This window comes from Medicago truncatula, chromosome 3 (genome assembly GCF_003473485.1).
Source record: "Medicago truncatula cultivar Jemalong A17 chromosome 3, MtrunA17r5.0-ANR, whole genome shotgun sequence".
In the NCBI taxonomy this organism is placed as follows: Eukaryota; Viridiplantae; Streptophyta; class Magnoliopsida; order Fabales; family Fabaceae; genus Medicago; species Medicago truncatula.
Genome location: NC_053044.1, coordinates 27,749,822 through 27,772,355, shown reverse-complemented (window position 1 = coordinate 27,772,355; position 22,534 = coordinate 27,749,822). Strand labels below are relative to the sequence as shown.

The 22,534-nt window shown below is 32.4% G+C and overlaps 3 protein-coding genes across 5 annotated transcripts; 2 read left to right on the top strand and 1 right to left on the bottom strand.

Annotated features, from left to right (window-relative positions):
• Positions 1–987: 987 nt before the first annotated feature.
• LOC25489154 (uncharacterized protein ycf20) lies at positions 988–3,563 on the top strand. Of its 2 annotated transcripts, none has more exons than XM_024778331.2 (2): positions 988–1,146; positions 2,823–3,563. In XM_024778331.2, the coding sequence occupies exon 2, from the start codon at positions 2,831–2,833 to the stop codon at positions 3,284–3,286; it is 456 nt and encodes a 151-aa protein (XP_024634099.1). In that variant the 5' UTR covers positions 988–1,146; positions 2,823–2,830; the 3' UTR covers positions 3,287–3,563. The 2 variants fall into 2 exon arrangements, with proteins under 2 accessions (XP_024634099.1, XP_013460096.1); XM_013604642.3 differs by having other exon boundaries at positions 992–1,146; positions 2,820–3,563.
• Positions 3,564–9,570: 6,007 nt separating this feature from the next.
• Positions 9,571–13,441, top strand: LOC11443562 (nuclear transcription factor Y subunit A-1). Of its 2 annotated transcripts, XM_024779710.2 has the most exons (7): positions 9,571–9,734; positions 10,674–10,953; positions 11,113–11,219; positions 11,447–11,518; positions 11,646–11,810; positions 12,596–13,008; positions 13,240–13,441. In XM_024779710.2, exons 2-6 carry the CDS (start codon positions 10,686–10,688, stop codon positions 12,971–12,973), a joined length of 990 nt encoding a protein of 329 aa, XP_024635478.1. In that variant the 5' UTR covers positions 9,571–9,734; positions 10,674–10,685; the 3' UTR covers positions 12,974–13,008; positions 13,240–13,441. The 2 variants fall into 2 exon arrangements, with proteins under 2 accessions (XP_024635478.1, XP_003600468.2); XM_003600420.4 differs by having other exon boundaries at positions 9,572–9,734; positions 12,596–13,441.
• A 3,747-nt stretch (positions 13,442–17,188) lies between these two features.
• LOC11443180 (uncharacterized) lies at positions 17,189–21,190 on the bottom strand. The gene is made up of 5 exons (XM_003600417.4): positions 21,034–21,190; positions 20,132–20,446; positions 19,299–19,500; positions 17,767–17,995; positions 17,189–17,584 (listed from the first exon to the last, which is right to left on the bottom strand). Exons 1-5 carry the CDS (start codon positions 21,118–21,120, stop codon positions 17,323–17,325), a joined length of 1,095 nt encoding a protein of 364 aa, XP_003600465.1. The 5' UTR covers positions 21,121–21,190; the 3' UTR covers positions 17,189–17,322.
• Between the last annotated feature and the right edge of the window lie 1,344 nt (positions 21,191–22,534).

Below are 22,534 nucleotides of genomic sequence, written 5' to 3'. Positions count from 1 at the left end.
ATATAGGTTTTATCATTGTTTTTAAAAAGCAAACTTCACAACTGCTGAAATGGAAGAACGTTCTGAATGTTGCTTATGTATAATCATATTCAAATTATATGATCTAAAACTTTTTTTTTTGTTAGAATTATATAGAGTAAATTACACTCCCCTCCCTTCAAAGATGCTTGAGTTACACTCCCCTCCTCTCTTAAGTTAAAATGTACACTCCCCTCCCCCTCTTATTCAAAACATATTAGAAAAAATTACATTCCCCTCCCCTAAGAGAAGCTTGAATTACATCCCCCTCCCCTCTTATGTTAAAATCTACACTTTACTCCCTCAATATTCTTTTTTATTATTTCTAATAATCTAGCAAAAAATAATAATTTAACACACTTAAAAAAATAGTATTGCGGGTCTATTTTAATATAATAAAAAATTGAATTTATATTTTTCGCTATTTTTTATTCACAATTTCATTAACATGTAGCTTTAAACCCTATTATAAAATATGAAACAACTCAAAACAAAATTAAAATATGTGAAAAATTACTAAAATCATTAAAGCATGATTATTTAAAAGTTAATTTTATACTCTAATTTATAAAATCAATAGCAATATATTTAAATTTAATTATCATTGACATTTAAACTGTAAAGAAATGAATTAATTTTTCTTAAATGGTGATTCAAAATTAAAATATATTTATTCATGTTCAAATAGATTAAAGTGTAGTGCATATTTGATTATTAAGGGAGGGGTTTGTAATTCAAGCATCTTATATCGGAGGGGAGTATAAATTTTAACATAAAAAAAATATTGAGGGAGTAAAGTGTATATTTTAACTTAAGAGGAGATGGAAGTGTAATTCAAGTATCTTTGAGGGGAGGGGAGTGTGATTTACTCAATTATATAATCTGAACCGGGTAAAACGAGAATATAGGAGGGCACCTGAGAAAAGATAAGGGTGGGAATAGAAATTCTCTAACCACTGAGTTAAAAAACACTTGTAGCCTTATTCCCCTCAATTTTGGTCTTGTAGGCCTTATTCCCCTCAATTTTGGTGTGTCTTCACTCTCCACACATCTCTCACTGGAGAGAAGCTTGTTCCACTCTCTCTATCTCCACCGGAGTGGTTCAAGGTTCTGGGTAATTATTATCAGGTAAAGCTCACAAACAAGTTTCAAGCATTGTTTTTCTGCATGTACTAATTAAATCAATGTATTTGTTCATTCATTGGTAGCTTTTTCTGCCACGTTTATTCTTATGCACATTGTTTCTCTTATACTGTTTTTGGTTTTTGTTAATTCAAGTTAATTACGAATAAAATTGTGATTTATGAAAATGATAGTATAAGTGTATGCTTTAGAGTTATTTGATATAATGACCAAAAGAACTTTTGTTGGGTTTGTTCAGAATCATGTGGTTGATGATGCCTATGAATTGTTTGATATAATGCCTGAAAGAAGATTTACACTGAATGTGTTACAGATTTTCTGTTATGATTATCATGATTATGAGAGTCTTATACTCTTATCTAATTGGTTATGTGTGTGAGCGCCGGGGGCGTTTTTTTCCTTCGTTTCTTAAACTTTATATTTTAATGTTTGCTTCGATTAATGTCGATATGCATCTATATCTTTACTTCTCAGATACTGTGATATTCACTTGATATATGAAATTTAAGAAGTTTATTTGCTTTAGTATGCATCCTGCGCCTTCAAGGACACACTTGAGGAGTGGTTACATGATAGTATTGGATACATTTCCCTCCTCCTGATGTCATTCATCATCCAAATATGGTTTAGGATAGAACATTATGGCGTAATTTGATCCATGTACCCGACCCCACTTAGTGGGATAAGGCTTGATTTCTTGTTGACGTCATTCATTAATGAATTTGTTTCAAATTTAACGAGTACATAATCACTAGATTTAGAGGTTTTGTCTTCATTTAAAACAGAAAGGTCCTAATAATATATCATAGCCACTTTCTTTCAATAGTTTAATGTAATTTTGTTGAGTGTGTAAACTCCAATTGTAACTTTACGATGTTTAAGGAAATTTAACAGTGGATGATCATGCACTTGTAAATGTAATACACTGCAAATAGGGTTGGGAATAGGCCAAGCCAGGCCAGGCTTTGATAGGCCTGAGCCTGGCCTACGAAAAAATTTGCAGGCCTGAGCCTGGCCTATGGCCTTTCATAGGCCTATTTTTTTGGTCTGGCCTGAAAGCCTATTCACAGGCCTACTTACTATTAAAGTCACTAAACATTCCATTTTATCTACTTTTAAATAGGCTTAATAGGCATCAAAGCCTATTTCAGTGTAAGACTTGTCTATCACTATAAGGCCTTAAAAGCCTATTTCACTATAAAGCTTTAAATCCTATTTAAAAAGTCCACTATGAAGCCTAACATGCATAAACAGGTTGGCCTATTAGGCTTCATAGGCTTTTTTGATAGCCTAAGTCTGGTCTATTTACTTAAATAGACTTTTTAAAAAGCCTAAGCCTAGCCTTTTTAATAAACAGGCCAGGCCATAGGCCCCTGTAGGCCAGCCTGGCCTATTCCCAACCCTAACTGCAAAGCATGTATAGTAAAAGGCTCATAAATGAGAACCACTTATCATTGAAAAAATTATGTGGACAATTTAGTCTGTTGAATTCCTAGTGTATAATTTTACTACTCAGTTGGTGTATCTGGCATAATATTTTATCTATGATATTCTTCTTGATGGTATGAATTTTTGTTGGCCTGACATGTAGAATTTTACATTTATCAACTTTGCTTGACTGAGTATCTTTCTGATTTGACCTTGCTGATTCTTGATAGAAGAAAGACAAATGACGCATTCGATGAGCTTGATCTCTATAGGCCTCGGATTCAGTCAAATTCCAAAAACTAAAGTCGGTGTATGTGGAAGGTTCAATCCAAGATCTTCAGCACGGCTTCGGATTCAGGCTGTGCAAGAAAACGGTGGATCACGGAGACTAGTGGACATTATTAGACTCGTGCCTGACCTCTCAAAGAATTACTTTAGGAGGCCTTCTCGCAGGACTTTGTTTGGTGGAATCGCCTTGTTGGGTGGATTTTATGTTGCGCAAACGATCTCACTCTCTTTTGGAGCTCTAGCAGTCAATGATGTCATTGCTGCGGTGGTATGTGTTCTTCTTACTGAGTATGTGACCAAGTTCTATTACAGCCGGCCAAAAATTACTTTCCCTGTTGCTCTTCTCAACAATTTCAAAATGGGTTTCACTTATGGACTTTTCATTGATGCCTTTAAGCTTGCAAGTTGATCCTCAACATCTAAACACAATTTTCAAGACTCCTGCCCTCCAAAATTGGTTTGGTTGTGTTTGATCACCAAGCTTGTACATGCTGGAACTTTTTAACATCTAAATGCAACTTCTCAAGATATATATTTACATGGTAGCTATCCATATTTGGTCTTGTTGTGTTTAACCACCAAGCTTGTACATGTTAATGGCTCTTGAACTGTCCTCTGATTTGTTGTATATCAGCTAGAATAACTGCAATAAATTATATCAATTTTTTTTCCTTATATTTCTTCCATTTCCATTTCTAGTGATTTGTTGAGCTGATGTAGTCTTTTCTCTATTTTTCTGTACCTATTAGGTTCTAAAAAATTGCCCCTCTTTACTTTTGTGTTACAAAAGTTTAGTCATGTGCCAATTACCACATTATCTTCCAGTTGATGTTTATGCTCTCACAATGCTAGCAATACACTTGTTATGATTAATTTATTTTTCAAAAGATTAACATACTTGTTTGGTAAGTTCATATATGATCTCTTTTTATAAATTAACAATCAGAAGATAATGGTAGGGAGCAAAACTACTGATAATAAGGTATGCTTAGTGGAAGGACTAAAATAAACAAAAACATGTGTATTTATTTGATGGGATGAAAATATCATGTTGAAGTTTGGGGCCTAACTCATCCTTACAAAATCGGCTTGTAAGGTGAGGAGTGTCTCCTCTTTACAAAACTCTTATCAAGAGTCTTATCTAACTGATGTAGGACTAAATCCACCCCCTCAAAGCCAACACGAGGCAACTCAAATGTCACAATTAGGCGATTATGGGCATATCTCAATAAAGGTTGGAATTTCCAACATGTCATTTCAGCCTTTATTTGATTGTCATATGGTATTGCTAATTTGTTGTGAATACACATCCGATGTGCCTTTTTAGTTGCTTTTTGAGGACTAGAAATGCTAATTTTTTCAACTTACGTCTGCTTATTTCATGTCCTTTTCATATACAGGAAATGTTAGCCAAGCTTTCTGGTGGTGTTGATGCGCTTTTGGTGCATATGATTATTTAAGCTTGCTTTTTAGTTTTTAGTTGCTTTTTTAGGTTCTTTGGGGAAGTTGCGCTTATCTGGTTATCTGTGTATTCATAGGGGAGATTTCAATTGCTTGGAAGTCAAAGAAACAGCCCACAATTGCTCACTCTTCTGCTGAAGCAGAATATATAGCACTTGCAACCCTTACCACCAAATTATTATGGATCACTCAAATCATGCATGTTTTGGAGATTCCATTTCAGCTATACATTTGGCCAGAAAGCTTACATCCCACGAGAGATCGATTGTCATTTCATCCGAGAGCATGTGAAAACCGGCTTTGTTAATATTGTGCATGTTAAGTCAGAACAGTAGCTTGCAAATCCACTTGCTAAAGTATCAATTTCAAACTGTGATACATTTTAACTTCTAAAAATATAAAAATGACCATCATGAAATTGATGACAAACCAAAGAAGAGCATGCAATGGATATAGAAAGAAAGGGTACTCCATGATATCATTTGCAATCAGGTATGCATTGAACGTTTGTACAGAATCAGTTTTATGACATTGAAGTACGCTAGTAAAGGCTAAAGATTCTTCATAGCTCTTTCATCACACTGCAACAATTTTATAACATTGTTATGGTATAGCCTTTAAAAAAGCAAATATGTATACAAAATCAGTTTGAGAACCTTTTCGGAGAAATTTGTGTTTCTGTTTTTCCTGTTATGAGCCAACCACACTAAAAAAATAAGGTAGAGAAGCTTTATTGATGAAACCTCTCTTCATTTTCTTCGACTCTACTTATATGGTGAAATCAAACTGTGATACATTTTTAACTTCTAAAAATATAAAAATGACCATCATGAAATTGATGACAAACCAGAAAGCTTCTAAAAATCAAGCTATAGTTGATCATCAGATATAGCTGACATCATACTTCCTTCTTTTTTTTTAGCCTAACGGCTAGAATTCACCTTATAAGGTGAATAAGTGGGGTGTCCGGGGTTCGAACCCCGGCCCCTGCATATAACATCATACTTCCTTAAGTTGTGGAGAATGAGACATCATATATAGCTGACAAAGTTGTGAGTAAACTCTTCAAGAACTTTAGGTTTAAGTTTAAACATGCATATGATTCAATTATTAATACAACAGTAACATGGAGATGTTTATATTTTTAGAAGTTAAATGATGAAAGAAATTGAAGGAATGAAATGCTTATCATTTGTACCAAACTTCAGCTGTTTTTGGAAAACTCAACTGTTTTTCTTTGGTATTGGAAAACCGTGTCGAACTCATTTTGCTTTACTTGAGATCATAAAAAACTCAACTGTTTTTGGCATGAGGTATTGTGGTTAATCTAGGAAGACAAAATAGAATGTATTTTGTCAAATCAAGTGACGGTGGTCTTGTAGGTTTTGTTTCATGTTAAAGTATATGGTTTTTTAGTAGGGTAAAAAGTGTTGTTTGTCTCTATTATTATAAATTTTAGAGTATGATATTTGAACAACCATTTTATACAATTTAGTGACAACTTCTTTTTTCTTTCTTTTCATTGGTTAAAAACAATGCAGAGAAAAAAAGTAAGAGAGAGAATAAGAGGATAATGTAAGTATGAGAAAGAAGGTTGTCAAAAAGTTGTCACAAAGTGGATGTACAAATATCATTTCTCTAAATTCTATGTTGATCTTATAGCTTCTTTACTAAGAATGTAAGCTTGGTATTGAGTACATCTTGAGGTTGGATTGGGTGTGTAATTTATACGGGCGCTGTCTTGTATTTCTCTTTATTGTTTTGTTGTTAAAAAACTAGATTGTACTAAAACTATGTTACTATATAATTGTTCTCTTTAGATGAATAGGTGGATAGAAAAGTAATTATAAAGGGGTTACAGTCATCTATTATCTTATGGAGTATGATTTTATTTTGCCATGTCACTTGAATGATGAGGTATTATCATAAAAAATAATTCTTACCAATTATTCACCAAAACTTCTCTAGTTCCTACCACTCTTCGGATTTGTTTGGGAAACTCCAAAAAAGAGCTTTTAGCTCTTAGCTTATAGCTTATAAGCTCGTTTGACAATTATTTCCCAAAAAATAATTCTTACCAATTATTCACCAAAACTTCTCTAGTTCCTACCACTCTTCAGGTCTGTTTCGGAAACTCCAAAAAAGAGCTTTTAGCTCTTAGCTTAGAGCTTATAAGCTCGTTTGACAAAAAAAGCTCTGTTTGGTAACACTTTTTCACCATGAGCTTATAGCTTATTTCACGAGCTTATAAGCTATTTTTCAGAAGCTATTCCAAGTAGCGTTTGAGCTTATAGCTTATAGCTTCTCACTTTTTCTTCCAACTTTACCCTTATTATTTCATTTAAATTTCATTTTTATCCATTACAATTTTTATAATAAGCTACGTAATAAAGACTATTATCCCTTTATTCCAATTTTTGTATATATATCAGCTGACCTTTTTTTTTTTTGAAAAATATACACCTTCGTTTATTTTTATTTTTTTGAGGTAAGTGTTATTTTCTTTATTCTCTGTTATTAGTATTACTCTATTAGTGCTACCTTTTTTTTGTTTTTGAGGTAAATGTTATTTTCTTTATAAAGTGGAAACATTTAAATGATAATAAATATAAGATAAAATTTTAGTGAATAAAATTTCATTTAATTTATAATACATAGGATATATTAAATTAATAAATTTAAAGTATTTTTTTAAAGAAAAATTAGTTTACAAAATTACAAATACTTAAATATTAATTGATATAATTTTTTTTATGAATTAAGAATACCCTTTATGTCATTTTACATTTATCAGCTAGTTGAACTGCTATTTTTACCAAACATTTCAGTTAGTTTATCAGTTAAAAACTATCAGCTAGCTTATCAGCTAAAAGCTATCAGCTATCCGTTATTTTTACCAAACAGAGTCTTCTACCATTTTCATCCCCATATGATAACTTAAAATACATGACAACTCTTAATAAATACAACTACTTTTTTATAGATATACGAAATGACAATAATTATTAAAAACTTGCATATAAATAGAAGAGTTAGTGTTTGAACCTGACTAAATTTTTTCGACGTGTTTATCAATTGAGATAGAACTTATGACTATATAATGCAATTTTAACTTATTAAATTACGATTTAACAATTTACATAGCACATAAATTGTATTCAATCGCTAACTTTATTAATACATTACCACAAATTTTTCAAAATCATTTGAAGACATTCTTCATTTTAACATTTTATTCATCACCCCAATTTAAGGTTATGTTTGGTAAAACATAGCCAATAACTTCGTTTGATAGCTAATAAGCAAATTGATAGTGAATAAGATAACTAATTAAATTCATAATATTTGATAAAATTAACGGTTAAATTAATTTATAAAATGATAAAATTTCTAGTCTTTGATACCAAATGATGGAATTTCGTCCAAAACATCAAGCTTAATTTTTATTGAACCAACTATGATATTCATTCTAGAGAAAATATCAAGCTTAACAAACAAAACGCACGGTGGTTTAGAGAAAAGGCCAAGCTTAATTTGTAGCTTGTTCTTGCCAGAATGTGATTTAAGTATTTGTTAAATGAAATATAATTTGTGGTCATTTTTTTGTTAACAATGACTATTTTTAGATTTCGTGTATTTTACAGTTGATATTTCAACAATTAATCCAACTAAAGTTGAATACACATTTTTGTAAATAACAAATGTCTTAAGACCATATATTAATTTTTTACTAATAATAAATCATAAAACCATAAATAAATGGAAAAAACAAGAAGGGTGTTTATTTTTAATTTTTTTAGTCAAATAGTTTAATGACTAACGGAGTGTCCGGAGTTCGAACCACGACTCTGGATATAAAACGGGGATAGAAGGGTGTTTATCTAAGAAGAAAAAAAAAAAGGCAAAACAGAGGACACATGGATAGGGTTGCTGCCAACGTTGGTACAACGTGGTCCCCACGTAGAAGCCACGCGTTCCGCAAATTTCAGCAAGTCAAGTGCGTGTCACGTGGGCCACATACAAACTCACCATCGGACCATTCTTCACTTGTAACTCGCTATCGCCGGTTACCCCACACCCTGTTTTGTTTCCCATCTTGGACACGTGTCACTGCTTTAAAACTTGTTGGTCCCACTAGAAGGTAACGTCATCATTACATCATTGGATGATGGAACTTAAGTGAAAAAGATACTCACTCATGTGCCTCATGCTAACGGCAGATTTGAAATTTGATGATTTCACATTAAGAAAGAGAGGGTTTATTAACTTTGTTATTAAGGATTAAAAAAATAATGCAATTGATAAATTTTATATTAAAAAATTATTTTTCAATATTTTAATGTGTTGAATATGCACATAAGATAAACATTTTATTTTAAACTTCTTGTCAAATGTTTTAAAGGTATTTGTTCACACTTTTTTTATAAAGGATTCATAAAAAAAATTACTCTCAATAGATTTGATGTATTTTTTATTATTATTTTAAAGGCAAGATCAAATATTAGGTTGACAGGCTAAATACCTATTTTCGTACTATAAATTTCTTAAATTTTGAATAGATCTTTCAAGTTTTTATAAGTTTAAATAAATCATTTAAATTGTTAATTTAATGCACATATTTAAAGTTTTTAAGTTTTAAATAGGTGCTATTATTATTAATAAAATGCTAAAATTAAGAAAAACTAATATAGTATTTCTATCAAATTTAAAAGATCAAAAAAGATAGTTGACCTGATTAATAAGACGAGATAGTTTTTTTTAAGAAAATATGACAAGATAGTTGAAAAAAATAATTGAAAAGTTCATTTATTTTAAGAAAAAATATTTTTACAAATAGGTTGAATAAATGTTTGTTCAAAAGAGGTAAATATCATTGACACTTTTAGAAAATTTAATAAATTAATTAGTGCGTGTCAAAATAAAATCTATACAATTGAATATAAAAAACTTCAAAGTTATTTAAAATACGTAAAGTTTAAGGTTTGAATTTTGAACACCGAAAAAAAATCATTTTAAAGTTAATGATTATATTGCTTTTAATCCCTTAAAAAAAATTATTGCTTTTTTTTTTTTTTTCCTTGTAACAAATATTATTAAATAATACAAAATACACCTTACTCAAGACTTACAAAGACCAAGACTTTTGAGTGTAACAAATAGTATTGTTATTTTATTTTTATTTTTAAAAATGTTAATTATCTCCATTATTATTGGTGGTGTTATTAATTTCTGATACTAAATTCAGAGAACAGTGTTTCTCTGTGTGTGCGCGTGAAAGAGAGAGAGAGGGAGAGAGAAGAATCAGATTAGCCCCTTTGAATTTTCAATTTCAATTTCAATTTCAATCAGAATCACAATACTAAAAAATCTAGGGTTCTTTTTTCCTTCTTCCTCAGGTAAGTGCATGCTTCGATTTAGCTTCGATTTTTCTCTATCGATTTTTTTGATTGCGTGATTCGTCGTTTTCTGATGCTTATTAGGGATTAGGGTTTTCGTGCTGAATTTTGGGTTGTTTTTGTTTTTCTGAGTCCTAGTCGAACAATTCTGTGATTGCATGTCTTGTTCTGTGTGAATTCTTGTTTGGAATCACAAAAAGATTTTTTTTTTTTTTTTTCCAATACGAAAAAGAGGATTTTTCTCTGGGCTAGGTTTGATTGTGAATGTGGGTGAAAGGTAGAAAATTGGGTAGTTAAGTAACTAATTTTTCGAAATTCTGTTAAACAGAGCTTCAGAGGTAGTGTACGGATGTTATAACCGAAAGTTAAATTACACATGTTATGCCTTATGTTTCATGTGATTCTGTTTTTGACCAAATATGACCTGAAAAGTTGTGGCATAGTGTTTACAGTTTTTGTTCCTCTTGTGTAAATTCTATAGCTGTAGTTTTTTTTTGTTTTGCTAACCCTCCGGTTTGTAGGGAATGGTTTTGGTAATCTGGATTTCGTTCCAGAGGTAAGTTAAGTCTGGTCTAGAAATGTTTCACCCAAGAATCGAACTCGGGTTCTCCCGAACAATTCGTCTTTAGGTAGAGTTCGTTAGCCACTTGAGTCCAATCACTCAGTTATAGTTGTAGGTTTTTTTTGGGGGGGATTATAGCTGTAGGTTTTAGTTCAGATATGTTTTGTGTCAAGATTTGCAATTCCAATATATGGTCAAGTATATAAAAGTTAACATGGGTTGTTTTGTAACTTTGATTGAATAAGGATATCTTATTTGTGAGTGTGATCATAATCAATTTCACTGTGGATTACTGCATTTTGTGACTGTGATTGACCAGTTTTCTTTTAGCATAAGGGATAAGATTTGTGTATAAACTACACTTGTAATTTTTGTAGGGATCTGAGGATATGCAACCCAAGTCCGAAACTGCAAATCAACCGAGGTCAGGTCCTCATTCCTTTCAGCCCGGTGGTGTTTACTCCGAACCTTGGTGGCGTGGTGTTGGATACAATCCTGTAGCGCAAACAATGTCTGGTGCCAATTCATCCTCTCTTGATTGTCCCAATGGTGATTCAGAATCCAATGAGGAAGGCCAGTCTTTGTCCAATAGTGAGAGGAATGAGGAAGATGATGATGCTGCTAAGGATTCACAGCCTGCTGCTCCCAATCAATCAGGTGCTTTAGAATATCGTGTAATTATTTACTAGCAATTAAATAAGGGGAAAATAAACAAATTGGCACTTTAAACTAGCATTTGATGAAAATTTTCCATTCTACCAAATACTATTGATTTAGAGGCACTAAAATACAGTGTATTTTTTTCCTTCTTGATAGGAAATTACGGACAAGAACAAGGAATGCAGAATACTGCATCATCTGCAGTTATTCGCGAAGAATGCCTCACACAGACTCCTCAGCTGGAACTTGTTGGTCATTCAATTGTAAGTCTTTGCCTAAGCTTTATTGTTTTTTTTTCCCCCAATTGCTTTCAAGTTGTTAAGATAAACATTTTTTTGCAAACATCAAATCAGTAATTTTATTCTGGAACACAAATCTTTGCTGATTCGTGCATATAATTTCAATGGAAAATATGTTATTATAGAGCTTGTAGTTGCATGCATTTGGACTGGATGGGACTCCTAGTATTCTTCCAATTCTTTTGATGCAGGCATGTGCTACAAATCCTTATCAGGATCCATATTATGGTGGCATGATGGCAGCTTATCCTCACCAGCCGTTGGTATGTGACATTAATCTGTTACCTTACCTGCTTAAAGGTTATTGCCATTTTGTTCTATTTTCTTGATTAATGGTAATATTTGGATAGCATTGTGATATTTAACCATATGTTCTGTTTTTACAATTAGGGATATCCTCCTTTTATAGGAGTGCCTCATGCCAGAATGCCTTTGCCCCTTGAGATGGCTCAAGAACCTGTTTATGTGAATGCCAAACAATACCAAGGAATTCTGAGGCGAAGACAAGCTCGTGCTAAAGCAGAGCTTGAAAGGAAGCTCATAAAATCTAGAAAGGTATGAATTCGTAAGAGCTAATGCTTCTGTATGATATTTTCCTTTCCTTTGGGATATTTGTCTTTTTTATATGGAGAAAGGCTTCTGTCTACCTTTTACACAATTTCATACGACAGTTGCTTAGTCTTTATCTGGAATATTTTTAAAAATATATATCAGTGTGCATGTAGTAGCAAGTCTTTGTGTATGTTATATACGTTGTTATCTATAAGGAGAAACTATAAATGCTTCTAATATATAGGACTCAACCATAGAGCCTTTGATTTTTTTTTTTTAAGCAGTTTTGTTGTATCCATTATTGTGCTGTATTGACGGCGGCAAAAGCCAGTTCTTGTTTACTTCATTAGAATTATGTAAAAACATTTGTGAACAACAATCACCCACTTTTCAAACAAGCAACAACATCTAATTTAATGTTTAGATGGATCTGATGTTGGAGGCTCAAGGAAGTTAGGATTGTATCCTTGTCTGCAAGAATTAGGCTGTAAAAAAATAAGCTCTCAGATGCAGGTAGTGGTGGTAATTATATATTATGGCACAGATGTCAAGAAAAATGGTATTTGAAATTAGTTTTCTAAAATGATTTTACTACATAAACTATTTGTGGGTTCCACTCCAATTTTGCCAGTGTATGTAGCCACATTCATGTAAAATGAGAAAAGCAAATAGAGCTAAGTTGCTGATTTTCACCATTTTTTACTTGCATGAGTCCAGAATATGTTTCAAGTGAGACAGAACTTGGTTGTACTAGTAGCCATGGTTATACTAACATCTATTATTTTCAGCCATATCTTCATGAATCTAGACATCAGCATGCTTTGAGAAGGGCAAGAGGCACCGGAGGACGATTTGCAAAGAAAACTGATGGTGAGGCCTCGGGAAAGGATAATGGCTCTGGTCCAGTCTTGTCGTCGCAATCAATTAGTTCATCTGGTTCAGAACTTTTGCCTTCAGACTCTGCGGAAACCTGGAATTCTCCCAACATGCGACAAGATGCAAGAGGATCAAATGAAAATGGTGGTAGCTCCTACCATAATAACAACAATGGTATGCAATCTTCAAGGTATCAGGGTGAAAGAGTGGAAGAAGGGGACTGTTCAGGGCAGCTACGTGTAAGCATCTCCTCGAACGAGGCATCGCAGAGGCGTCTTGCTATTCAGTAGACCCCCCTTCCTGCATGGGAGGGATAGATGCTGAGGTTGGTTTTGTATATCCTAGTGATATATTTGGTGAATGAGTACCTTACCTTGGTTATCTTCTTGGCAATATATATGCCGGCAAATCATTCTTGGCTTTTGTTCTTGTGTTTATGGTGTGAATGATATAATATGGGGGGGAGAAGAATGGTGATTGGGGTATATGATTTCTGTTGAAGTCTCAAGCAATCAATCAATCCTTCAATCTTATCTCATTTTTGCATTTTGTACAGAGTTTTAGTGGTAGTCAACTTCAGCTGATATGGATGGTCAGGTCAGAAGACTGAAGAAAACAAACTCTTTTATGTAGTACCAAAACTCTCTTGTTTCATGGGTTTGTTCTGTAAACTTACCTGGTTGGTTGTTAATGTTAACATGAGACATCATTATAATAGAATCAAACATGCATCTAGTTCTGGTCGCATTTTCTATTTATTTGCTGCCTATGATTTCAATTTATAGAAAAACTAAATAAATTACATTTTCATCGTATTCCTGGCATAAACAAAATAAATATGCACCAGCTTTTGATTTATTTATTTTTCCATGTGAAAGTGGTCACTTGAAGCTCATTATTCTTGTATTACAATACGAATAGGGAATAGCTATACAGGATGAATAAAAATGTCATGTCCAAAACGTAGTATGACACCTGCTTTATTAATTTTAATTCTAAACCACTGTTAGGAAAACAATAAAACAATTATCTAACTAAACTTGCAAGAAACATAGCCCAGAAAATCCCATCACGATCATCATCTTTCTATTATCGAGAAAGTGTGGCCTACAATCCCACAAAAAACATTGATTTTCAGTGATTGCAACATATTAAGGACATTATCATTCTCTTCCTATCCCGCCATCATCTGCAAAACCCTTTGGTGGGGTTTCTTTCCTTGTGTTGGTGGAATTACCTTTATCTATGTTGCATTGTGTGTTGGTGAGATTCCCTTTATTTGTGTTGCATTGTGTGCTGGGAATATTTGAGTTACATGTTATAGATCCATAATACGGCGTAGTACCGCCACCGTCATTTCTTAGGGAGTGGTGGCTTGGTGCCTTGTTGGTTGAGGATGGAGGTGGCGATTGATGACGAGAGAAGTCTTTCTTAGGGAGTGGTGGCTTGGTGCTTGGTGCCTTGTTGGTTGAGGATGGAGGTGGCGATTGATGACGAGAGAAGTCTTTCTTAGGGAGTGGTGGCTTGGTGCTTGGTGCCTTGTTGGTTGAGGATGGAGGTGGCGATTGATGACGAGAGAAGTCCAATACTTGGATTGTCAGGTTAAGAATGATGATGAAACGGTTCAGGAACAAATAAGCTAACAAAGTTTTTTTTTTTCTGATGAAGAGGAAATTAAAGGACAAAAAAAAACAAACTAGCCAGTCCGTTTTCTAATTGAGGAGGAGAAGTCCATATATTCAATTGAGGAGGAGACATTCATTCACTTCTCTCAATAAGCTAACAAAGTTTAACACAACTTAATAATAAATTTAAAGTAATACGTGCCATTTTTGTGTTGCAAGACACCAAAAACTGGACCTGCATATGCTTTCTCCTGCATTTTAAATTTTGGATTAATAAGGGTTTACCCCTTGTAATATATGACATTTTTGATTTCGCCCCCGTAAAATAAAAGTTTTGGATTCCGTCCTCGTAAAATAAATATTCTTTAAGATTGTCCCCTGAGCCCTATGACTCAGCAGAATCTCTGATGTGGCATTGATGGAATCCAAAACTTTTTTTTTTTACAGGGGACAAAACCAAAAATAATCTATATTACAGGGGTAAAGCCCTATTAATCTTAAATTTTTAATGGGGTTTCATGTCCACCACAGTTTCAATAGTGTTGTGTCTACTTTCTTGCTGACTTGAGCATGGTGATTATCAAGAAAATGTTCTTCATTTAATAGCATATTTCTGTTTCTATTTTGGATAATCTTGGTTTCCATTTTACTTTCAAAGAAAATAATCCCAAATTGTTCATTATGCATCGGTGATTGATGGTTTTTATACGTGGCTTCTTATAATATTTCTTCGTCTTTGGGTGTAGAAAAATCATTTACATTCTGGCATAAGCGCTTAGGGGTTGAGAGATTGTCAAAAATCAATACTTCACTTTATTTGAGTTTAGTTAAATTTGTTCCTGGATGAGAAAATATTAACAACATTTCTTTAATCCACTGAATACTTGCTTTTGTTCTTGGTTTTTTTTTTCTTTTTTCCTTCCAATGATCTCTTATCATAATAGAATAGTACCTTAAAAACGTATGGTATGTTTTCATCCTTAGGTTTTCTATCCTTATTAGAGTGATGCAAAAACATTCATCACCGTATTCCAAAATTATCTAAATTTGGTGTGCTCATATATCGTTTTTTCTCTAATAAAAATTATAATCTATTTTTATCATATGACAAAAGCTATGTTTATTTTAAGTTTTTTTATGGAAAATAAATGTTAAGTCAACACAGACACATCGCATGCAAAGATGATTCTCATTTTTATAATAGTTTCTCTTATGTTGGATTGTTTTTTCTCTCATATCGAGTTGCTTGCACATACACATACTCATCCCGAGTGTAATTTATACAATCACTTGTTTTTGATTAACACGTCTGATGACGAAATTATATCATCCATTTAACACATTTGTAGTCAATTGTTTTTTCTCTCGCATTGGGTTGCGCACACACTAATATTAAGTGTACTTTATACATTCTTGATTTTTTTTTGTCTAAATAACACATTTGTTGACGAAATTATACCATCCATTTAACTCTGTCATCTTCATTTTTATCGGTATATTTTGAAATCAAAATTGATTTTTTATTTAATAAACCAAAAAGATATATTAATGAGCACTACCCATAACACAAAATGCAACAATGGTACAAAATACAATTACAAGAAGCAATGCAAAAAAATCAAGACCAAGGTCATGTCAAAAACAAGCTAAAACCAAACCAACTCATAACATACTATCAAAAAGAATAAAGCGAAATAGCTAAGGACCCCAAAGATATTGATAAAATTCAACCTTAAATCCTTTCTCATTTATTTTCAGTCACCACCATGATAACAATTTATTAGATTTTAAAATATTTTTGTTGAAAGATATTTGCATTTTGAACTTTTCAAATAGCCCACAGACAAGTCATTTGAACCGCTTGCAACAATTTATAATAAAAAAAGAAGAGAATAAATTTATAAATAAAAGTGTTTAAATAACATATAATTTGAAAGAAAAAATTACACTAAACTTAGTATTCCCTTCAATATAGGCATAGACCGTTATCTTTTTTACCCCCTCAATAGATATCTATACCTATATATGAAGAGTTGGGTATAAAACAAAAACAAGGTTGTTAATCCAAGTCGTTTACCCTCTCAATACATTGAGATGCCATATAAAATAAAGATCATTCAGCCAATACTATCAAGTGCAGGGTGAAGCTATGCATGTGGCTAGTTTTGGCTACCCATCAATATTGGAGAAGAGTCAAAATCTAGTACTAAGTGTGAGGGAATGTGGCCCTTTCCTCCCTCCAAAACAAAAAATAATATTTTTCCATCATTTCTATAAAAGAAAGTTAATCAAATATACGGTATTTTGCCTCAACCACTCAAGATTTTAGCAAAAATTATATAAGGTTTAGATGGGTTTGGGAGAGCTTTTGAATGTGAGAGAAAGACATGTCTTTTTTATTTGATTTCTAGTTTGAAGAGTTTTTAGAACCTCTCAAAAACCCTTCCCTCTAAATAAACTTAAACAAAGTGGGGGACTATCCCTTTTTTATTCTCATTCCTCTTCCATTTCCCTCCAAATCCATTCGCTCTCTTAAAATCCTTTTTTTTTTTTTTATAAATACTCATAAAATTTAAAAAATATATCAAGAGTTACATGTTTTTTTTTTCTCTCCAAAAACTCTCCCAGACAATGAGAAACATTATTCTTTCCTCCTCATCCCTTACCCTCCTCCGATTTTATTCTTAACGTCCAAACGAAGTCTGAATGCAAAGTGTAACTCAAGTAGAGACATTTCTTTTGTCAATTTTGACCTGTTTATCAAGAGACACTCGTCGTGTACATCGGCAAAGATCATTTTATATTTTATATTATAAAGCATGATGATGTGAGAGATCAGCCTGAAAGCCGAAACGATGAGCACGCCAAGGAAGGAAAACATTATCCTTAATAAGGATCTATTTGAAAGCGAACCACTTTTACTGTTATTATTTCACACATTGTACTTTTACACTCACATAAAAAGGAAAATTGTGATCTAGTCACTAGATGTATTTTAGGTATATGATTACCCATTAATCATACTGTTTATCATCTTCACCTACATCCTCTATGTTTTCAATGACTTCTTCAGTATTATATTGTTCCGAGAAAGATTTTTCATCATTACTGTCAGTTGGAGCTTCATGCTCCGGTCCTGTTGTGCTGCCTTGTGAGGCAGCATCAGTGGACCCTGTGGCATTAGTCACATTCTGTTTGTCCATCATCCCAGACAAGGCTAAACTAGGAGACCATTCAAGAACATCATCAATGATGTTAGATACTCTCTTCTGATACCTGCACAAAGACAAAAGCAACAAGTTATAACGGCGAGAAAGAAAAACTGCAAATTGTTTTCCCTTCATGGGGTGTCGTAGACCCAACACCAAATAAGAATTTAAGCTCTGAAGGCAACCAAGATTATTCTGTTCAAAAAAAGTTGGAGGGCTATAAATTCATTCATAAAGTTTAGGAATTACCTTGCTCTTGCAGCTTCATCAGGTGCATGATGCCTCAGAAGTAATATGAACAGTACAGCCACCACAGCATAGAAAATCCTTGTTGTCCATTTCGGCCTTTCCTCTTCATCTTTCTTTGGCCAAAATCTGAACAACTCTCGCAGTGTTGCTTCCTCCGCAAGGATGTTAGGGAAAAACCAGATCCGCTTTCCAACAAGAATATATAGAACGCCAAATATTGTACCTCTTACTACAATGTTAAAAAATTATTCATGAGGCCCAAGAAAAGGGTGCATTTATCAAGAAGATTTTAACACAATTAACAACTAATATTTAAGTACTAGGTAGCTAGGTGCACATGAAGTTAAAAAAACATTTTATTCCTTGAGCCTTTTAGGGGAAATGTTATGAAATTAACATTCTAGAAGGAATACAAGTTAAAATTACAGAACAAGGTAAAGGAGTCCAAAAGTATCATATACGAGCTAATGCTAACCTACCAATAGATATGGAAATAATGAAAATACATACTACAGGGTATATGCACGAACGAAATTGAAAGAGCCTTTTCACACACATATTGAACTATAAAAGTTCTCAACAGTCATTATCTTCAATAAATATCTAATTGGTCAAGATTAGATTGCACACATGATATACCATCAAGCATGGATAAACCCAAAAGCACGCAAAATAAAGACACATGTTATGGATAGTGTGTATTTTATAGGTTTCAAGACTAGTCTGCAATCCAAATAATTCAAGAAGGCATGCATTTTTCAGTAAAAGGTGTGAGTTGTTCAATAATAAAAATATCACTGCAGCAGACATATTTTTTTGTCATATTTATCTCCATTATTATCGAGAAAAATCATCTTTAATCAGTTTATTATTCAAAAACAGCAGATTTACTTCCCTCTTGCATCACAAATATAAATATTTAGGATGAAAACTCCAAATAACCTTGCATTTTCAAAACCTTGCAAACCCCTAGAAAACTACCAGAAACACCAGCATAACCATCTCCAGTTATTGGAAGGTCTGACACAAATCAGAATAATCCAGGGGAATCATGAAGACAGGAGTCTTTTATGAGTATACTCTCCCACTAAGTGCAAAATTTCTAAAATTATTGTCATGGTAAATTGACTTCAAAATCTATGGAAAAATGGTGGTTCAATTCAATGCTGTTTAATAGGGGTTTAGAATACAGGTGTGGTTTAAGTAAACCAATAGACAGTTTTGGTCCTATTAAAAATAACAGTGTAAACGAAAGACCCATTTATTATAACGGATATGGATAATAATATTCATGGTAGATTGGCCTCAAAATCTCCTGATGTACAGGCTTTTTTCTCCTCCATTCATAATTACATATATTCATCAGAAAATGAATAACTGTTGTAATTGTATACATGGTATAGTACCACAACATATAACAAAATTGGCTAGAGACATGAACATTTGTAACAGCCCATAAGGATATATATTTATATACAGAAGTGAAGAAACTAGACATGACCAATCAAACAATATAGAAAAGAAAAACTTACTCAACAGAAGAGAGAGGATGAGAAAAAGGATCCCAGCGCACGAGTAAAGTATTAAGAGCTTGCAGCTATGAGGGTACACGGGAAATAAGCAAATAGCCAATGTTAACACAGGCCAGAAAAAAGATAGGAGTGTCTGCCAAAGTGGATGTCGTTTTACAAATGTCCATGCAAAAAAAGCATCATTTTCGGAAAATGCTTGTTCCTAACAAAGATAATCAGATTGTGTTAGATTCAAACAAAAAGACGAAACTAATCATTTAAACTACCGCAGCGTCAAAAAAAGAGTGTGCTGATATTATCATAGAGCAAACTATACAGATGTTTTCCTTATTCTTATTCAAGAGTAAAACTATCATTGAGTGCAAAAACAATTTTCATAGTGCAGAAATACAATCTTCTCATATACAATATGGTGCAGAGTGCACAGATATCACAAAAGTAGGAAAACGAATTATCAATTTGAATTCAAGAAACAGACACTCATTGATGCAAACATACCTACACAAGATAAAACCAAAAGAATAAGACGGCCACACACAAAAAAGTGGCCAATAATGTTGTTCATTGGATCAACAGGTCATTTTTTCTCACCATGGCACATGGACCCATGTCAGGCAGAGGAATAACTGCAAAGACCAATGGTAGTGACCATAAATTTCGAACATGGAAAATTTTCCATTTTAATTTGCTTAACCTTTGAACAGAGGAATAACTACAAAACGCAAGAAATATACTGAAACATTGACAGATCCACATGCAAACACATATATGTTAAACTTCTAACACACTCATTACTTTGCAACACAACGATTGCAGCAAGAAAAATTACTTACAGGGAAAATTTCTAAATGAGCAGGCCAAGTAGACAGCTTTTTCTTCCCAGGACGAAGAGTTTTTACCACACGATCACAGCGAACTAAAAGATTTTTCTCAAGTAAAATGTTAGCAATGTCCTCTGTTTCTAAACTCCTGTCTGATTCCAGAATGTCTTTAACCTCCGGATGATTTTTCAAGAAGCTCACAAAATCCTTCCCTCTAAAATACTCGACACGTGTCTCCTGTAAAACAGCCCATCTCGAAACCAACTCCTTATGGTCTCTCACTTTCTCAGCAAACACCTGATACACATCCTTCTTCACAGCTTGTTTCTGAAAACCAAAAACATCATAACAACACAGTCACAATATAACACAAACAACTTTTGCATGTCAAATAAAATTGAATCAACCCACAAAATGATCATGTGCAATGGGAATGTAAAGGTTTAAGAAAATCATAAATTTTAATAAATCCTAAATAATTTACAATTTTACATCTAAAAACACACAAACACAAACATAACAGATCAAATGCCATGTTAATTAGGATTATAATATAATACAATTTCAAGTTACCCAATTTAAAAAGCAGCTTAAAAAAATAATCTTTATCGAAAACCCAATCTAGAATTGCAAAAGGGTGTGTAAAAACAAGCTCAAAACAAGATTATCACACAAAAAATTGCTTTTTTTATCATGATTAATGCAAAACATGCTTATAATTTTGTTGCATCAAAGCTCCAATAAGCAAAATACTGAAATAAAAACACGCTAAAAATGCAACAAAAAAATGAAATTGAAATTTCGATCTAAGAATTTGAGAAGAAAATACATTGGGTGTAGAAATTGGTGATGGAAAATTGGGAATTGGAAAAGAATTGGAAACCCTAGAGAGAGAAAGAAGGAGAGAGAGAAACCCTAGGAGGAACGTCGGTGGAGGGATCTGGTGCGGAGGAGCGTCGGACGCGTTTCTTCTCTGCCGCGCCTCCCGATGATTTCTTCATTATTTCTGTTAACCTATGTTATGTTTTCTCTCTCTATTTTTTTCTTTTTAGTACAAGAAGATTCAATACATTACAAATATTAATTTAATATATTATTGGACTATTATTAGGTAGATTTTAAGATAGACAATCACTTATGACATGAATATGATGGATTTTAAAGATTTGATTTGTACGTCGATATTTGTCGACATGATTTATTATTATTTTTTTGATGAAAAAAAAAATCTCATTGGTCCGAAAAACAAAAATTGCAAAGTAATATCATAATAAATGAAAGTATATTAAATAAAAGTTTTACACTACCTTTTTAAAATATAAATTAATCTTATTGAAACATGAGTTTTTTTGTTGGTAGTGGTCGAGATTTGAACTCCGAACCTTACATATTTTATGCATTGTCTCAATCAACTGAGTTACGCTCGCGCACCTTGAAACATGAGTTTAGTAGTTGTGTAATTTTTTAATTAATGTCTATATATTGTCATTGGTGTAAAAAAAATTACAATGTCGCTAAATTACAGTCGTTGTACGTAAATAGAACATTAGAAAAAACTGACGTTGTATAAAAATTAAATAATTTTTTTTTTACAGATTTACTTATAAAATATTTTTATTTTTACACAATTGTTGTTATTTTTTTTTTTTACAAATTGTATAGTTTAAATATACTATATTATTATTAGTTATTATTTATTAATACCATTATTACATTGTCATATAAAGTGTGGAAAATTGTTGACTGTTATTTTTGGTGGTGTAAATTGTTGACGTTATTTTACAGAGTTATGCAAATAAATAAGATTTTATGTATTATTCACAAGTTTTTAAATGTAATTTAAATTATAAAGATACAATTTTTGTTATTGAAAACTTATAAATTAACATACAAGCCTATCTAGTATAGTAACAAAATGTTATTCAAACTTTCCTTACGAAAAAAGTCATTCACCATTAAAAATAGGTCATTCAAACTTTCCTTCAAAGCAAAGTCATTCATCATATAAAAAAGTCATTCAAACAAAAATTTAATTTTTAAAATAAATAAAGAAATTTAATCATAAATTTTAGTATTAGACTTTTGACTATAAAGTGATTTTAATAAAAAAAAATATGTTGATTGTAAAAAAAAAAAAAAACTCATAACACTCGTGTTAATAGCAAAAAACGACGGAATATCTATGTACAAATATGACTATATATAAATCTCCAAAATACTCATGTTTTCGAATCTACAACGTTGGCGATGAAAAAATCATTGATTGAATCTGAATCAAATAAACACACCGTACAAAGACATGAAATCAAAATAAATAGAGTCGTCCAAAGACGACGAAATCACAAAAATAAACGAAAGAATACTTAAATATGTGGAAGTCACTCGTTTAACTAAAAAATGGAGAAACAATTCACA

Excerpts from the sequence above, each read along its gene's own strand:
- LOC25489154 (XM_024778331.2), top strand. The coding sequence starts at position 2,831 with ATGACGCATTCGATGAGCTTGATCTCTATAGGCCTCGGATTCAGTCAA.
- LOC11443562 (XM_024779710.2), top strand. The coding sequence starts at position 10,686 with ATGCAACCCAAGTCCGAAACTGCAAATCAACCGAGGTCAGGTCCTCAT. Across the intron at positions 10,954-11,112 it reads TGCTGCTCCCAATCAATCAG|GAAATTACGGACAAGAACAA; the intron begins GTGCTTTAGAAT and ends CCTTCTTGATAG. Across the intron at positions 11,811-12,595 it reads AGCTCATAAAATCTAGAAAG|CCATATCTTCATGAATCTAG; the intron begins GTATGAATTCGT and ends TATTATTTTCAG.
- LOC11443180 (XM_003600417.4), bottom strand. The coding sequence starts at position 21,120 with ATGAAGAAATCATCGGGAGGCGCGGCAGAGAAGAAACGCGTCCGACGC. Across the intron at positions 19,501-20,131 it reads CTCATTTAGAAATTTTCCCT|GAACAAGCATTTTCCGAAAA; the intron begins GTAAGTAATTTT and ends TATCTTTGTTAG. Across the intron at positions 17,585-17,766 it reads GATGAAGCTGCAAGAGCAAG|GTATCAGAAGAGAGTATCTA; the intron begins GTAATTCCTAAA and ends GTCTTTGTGCAG.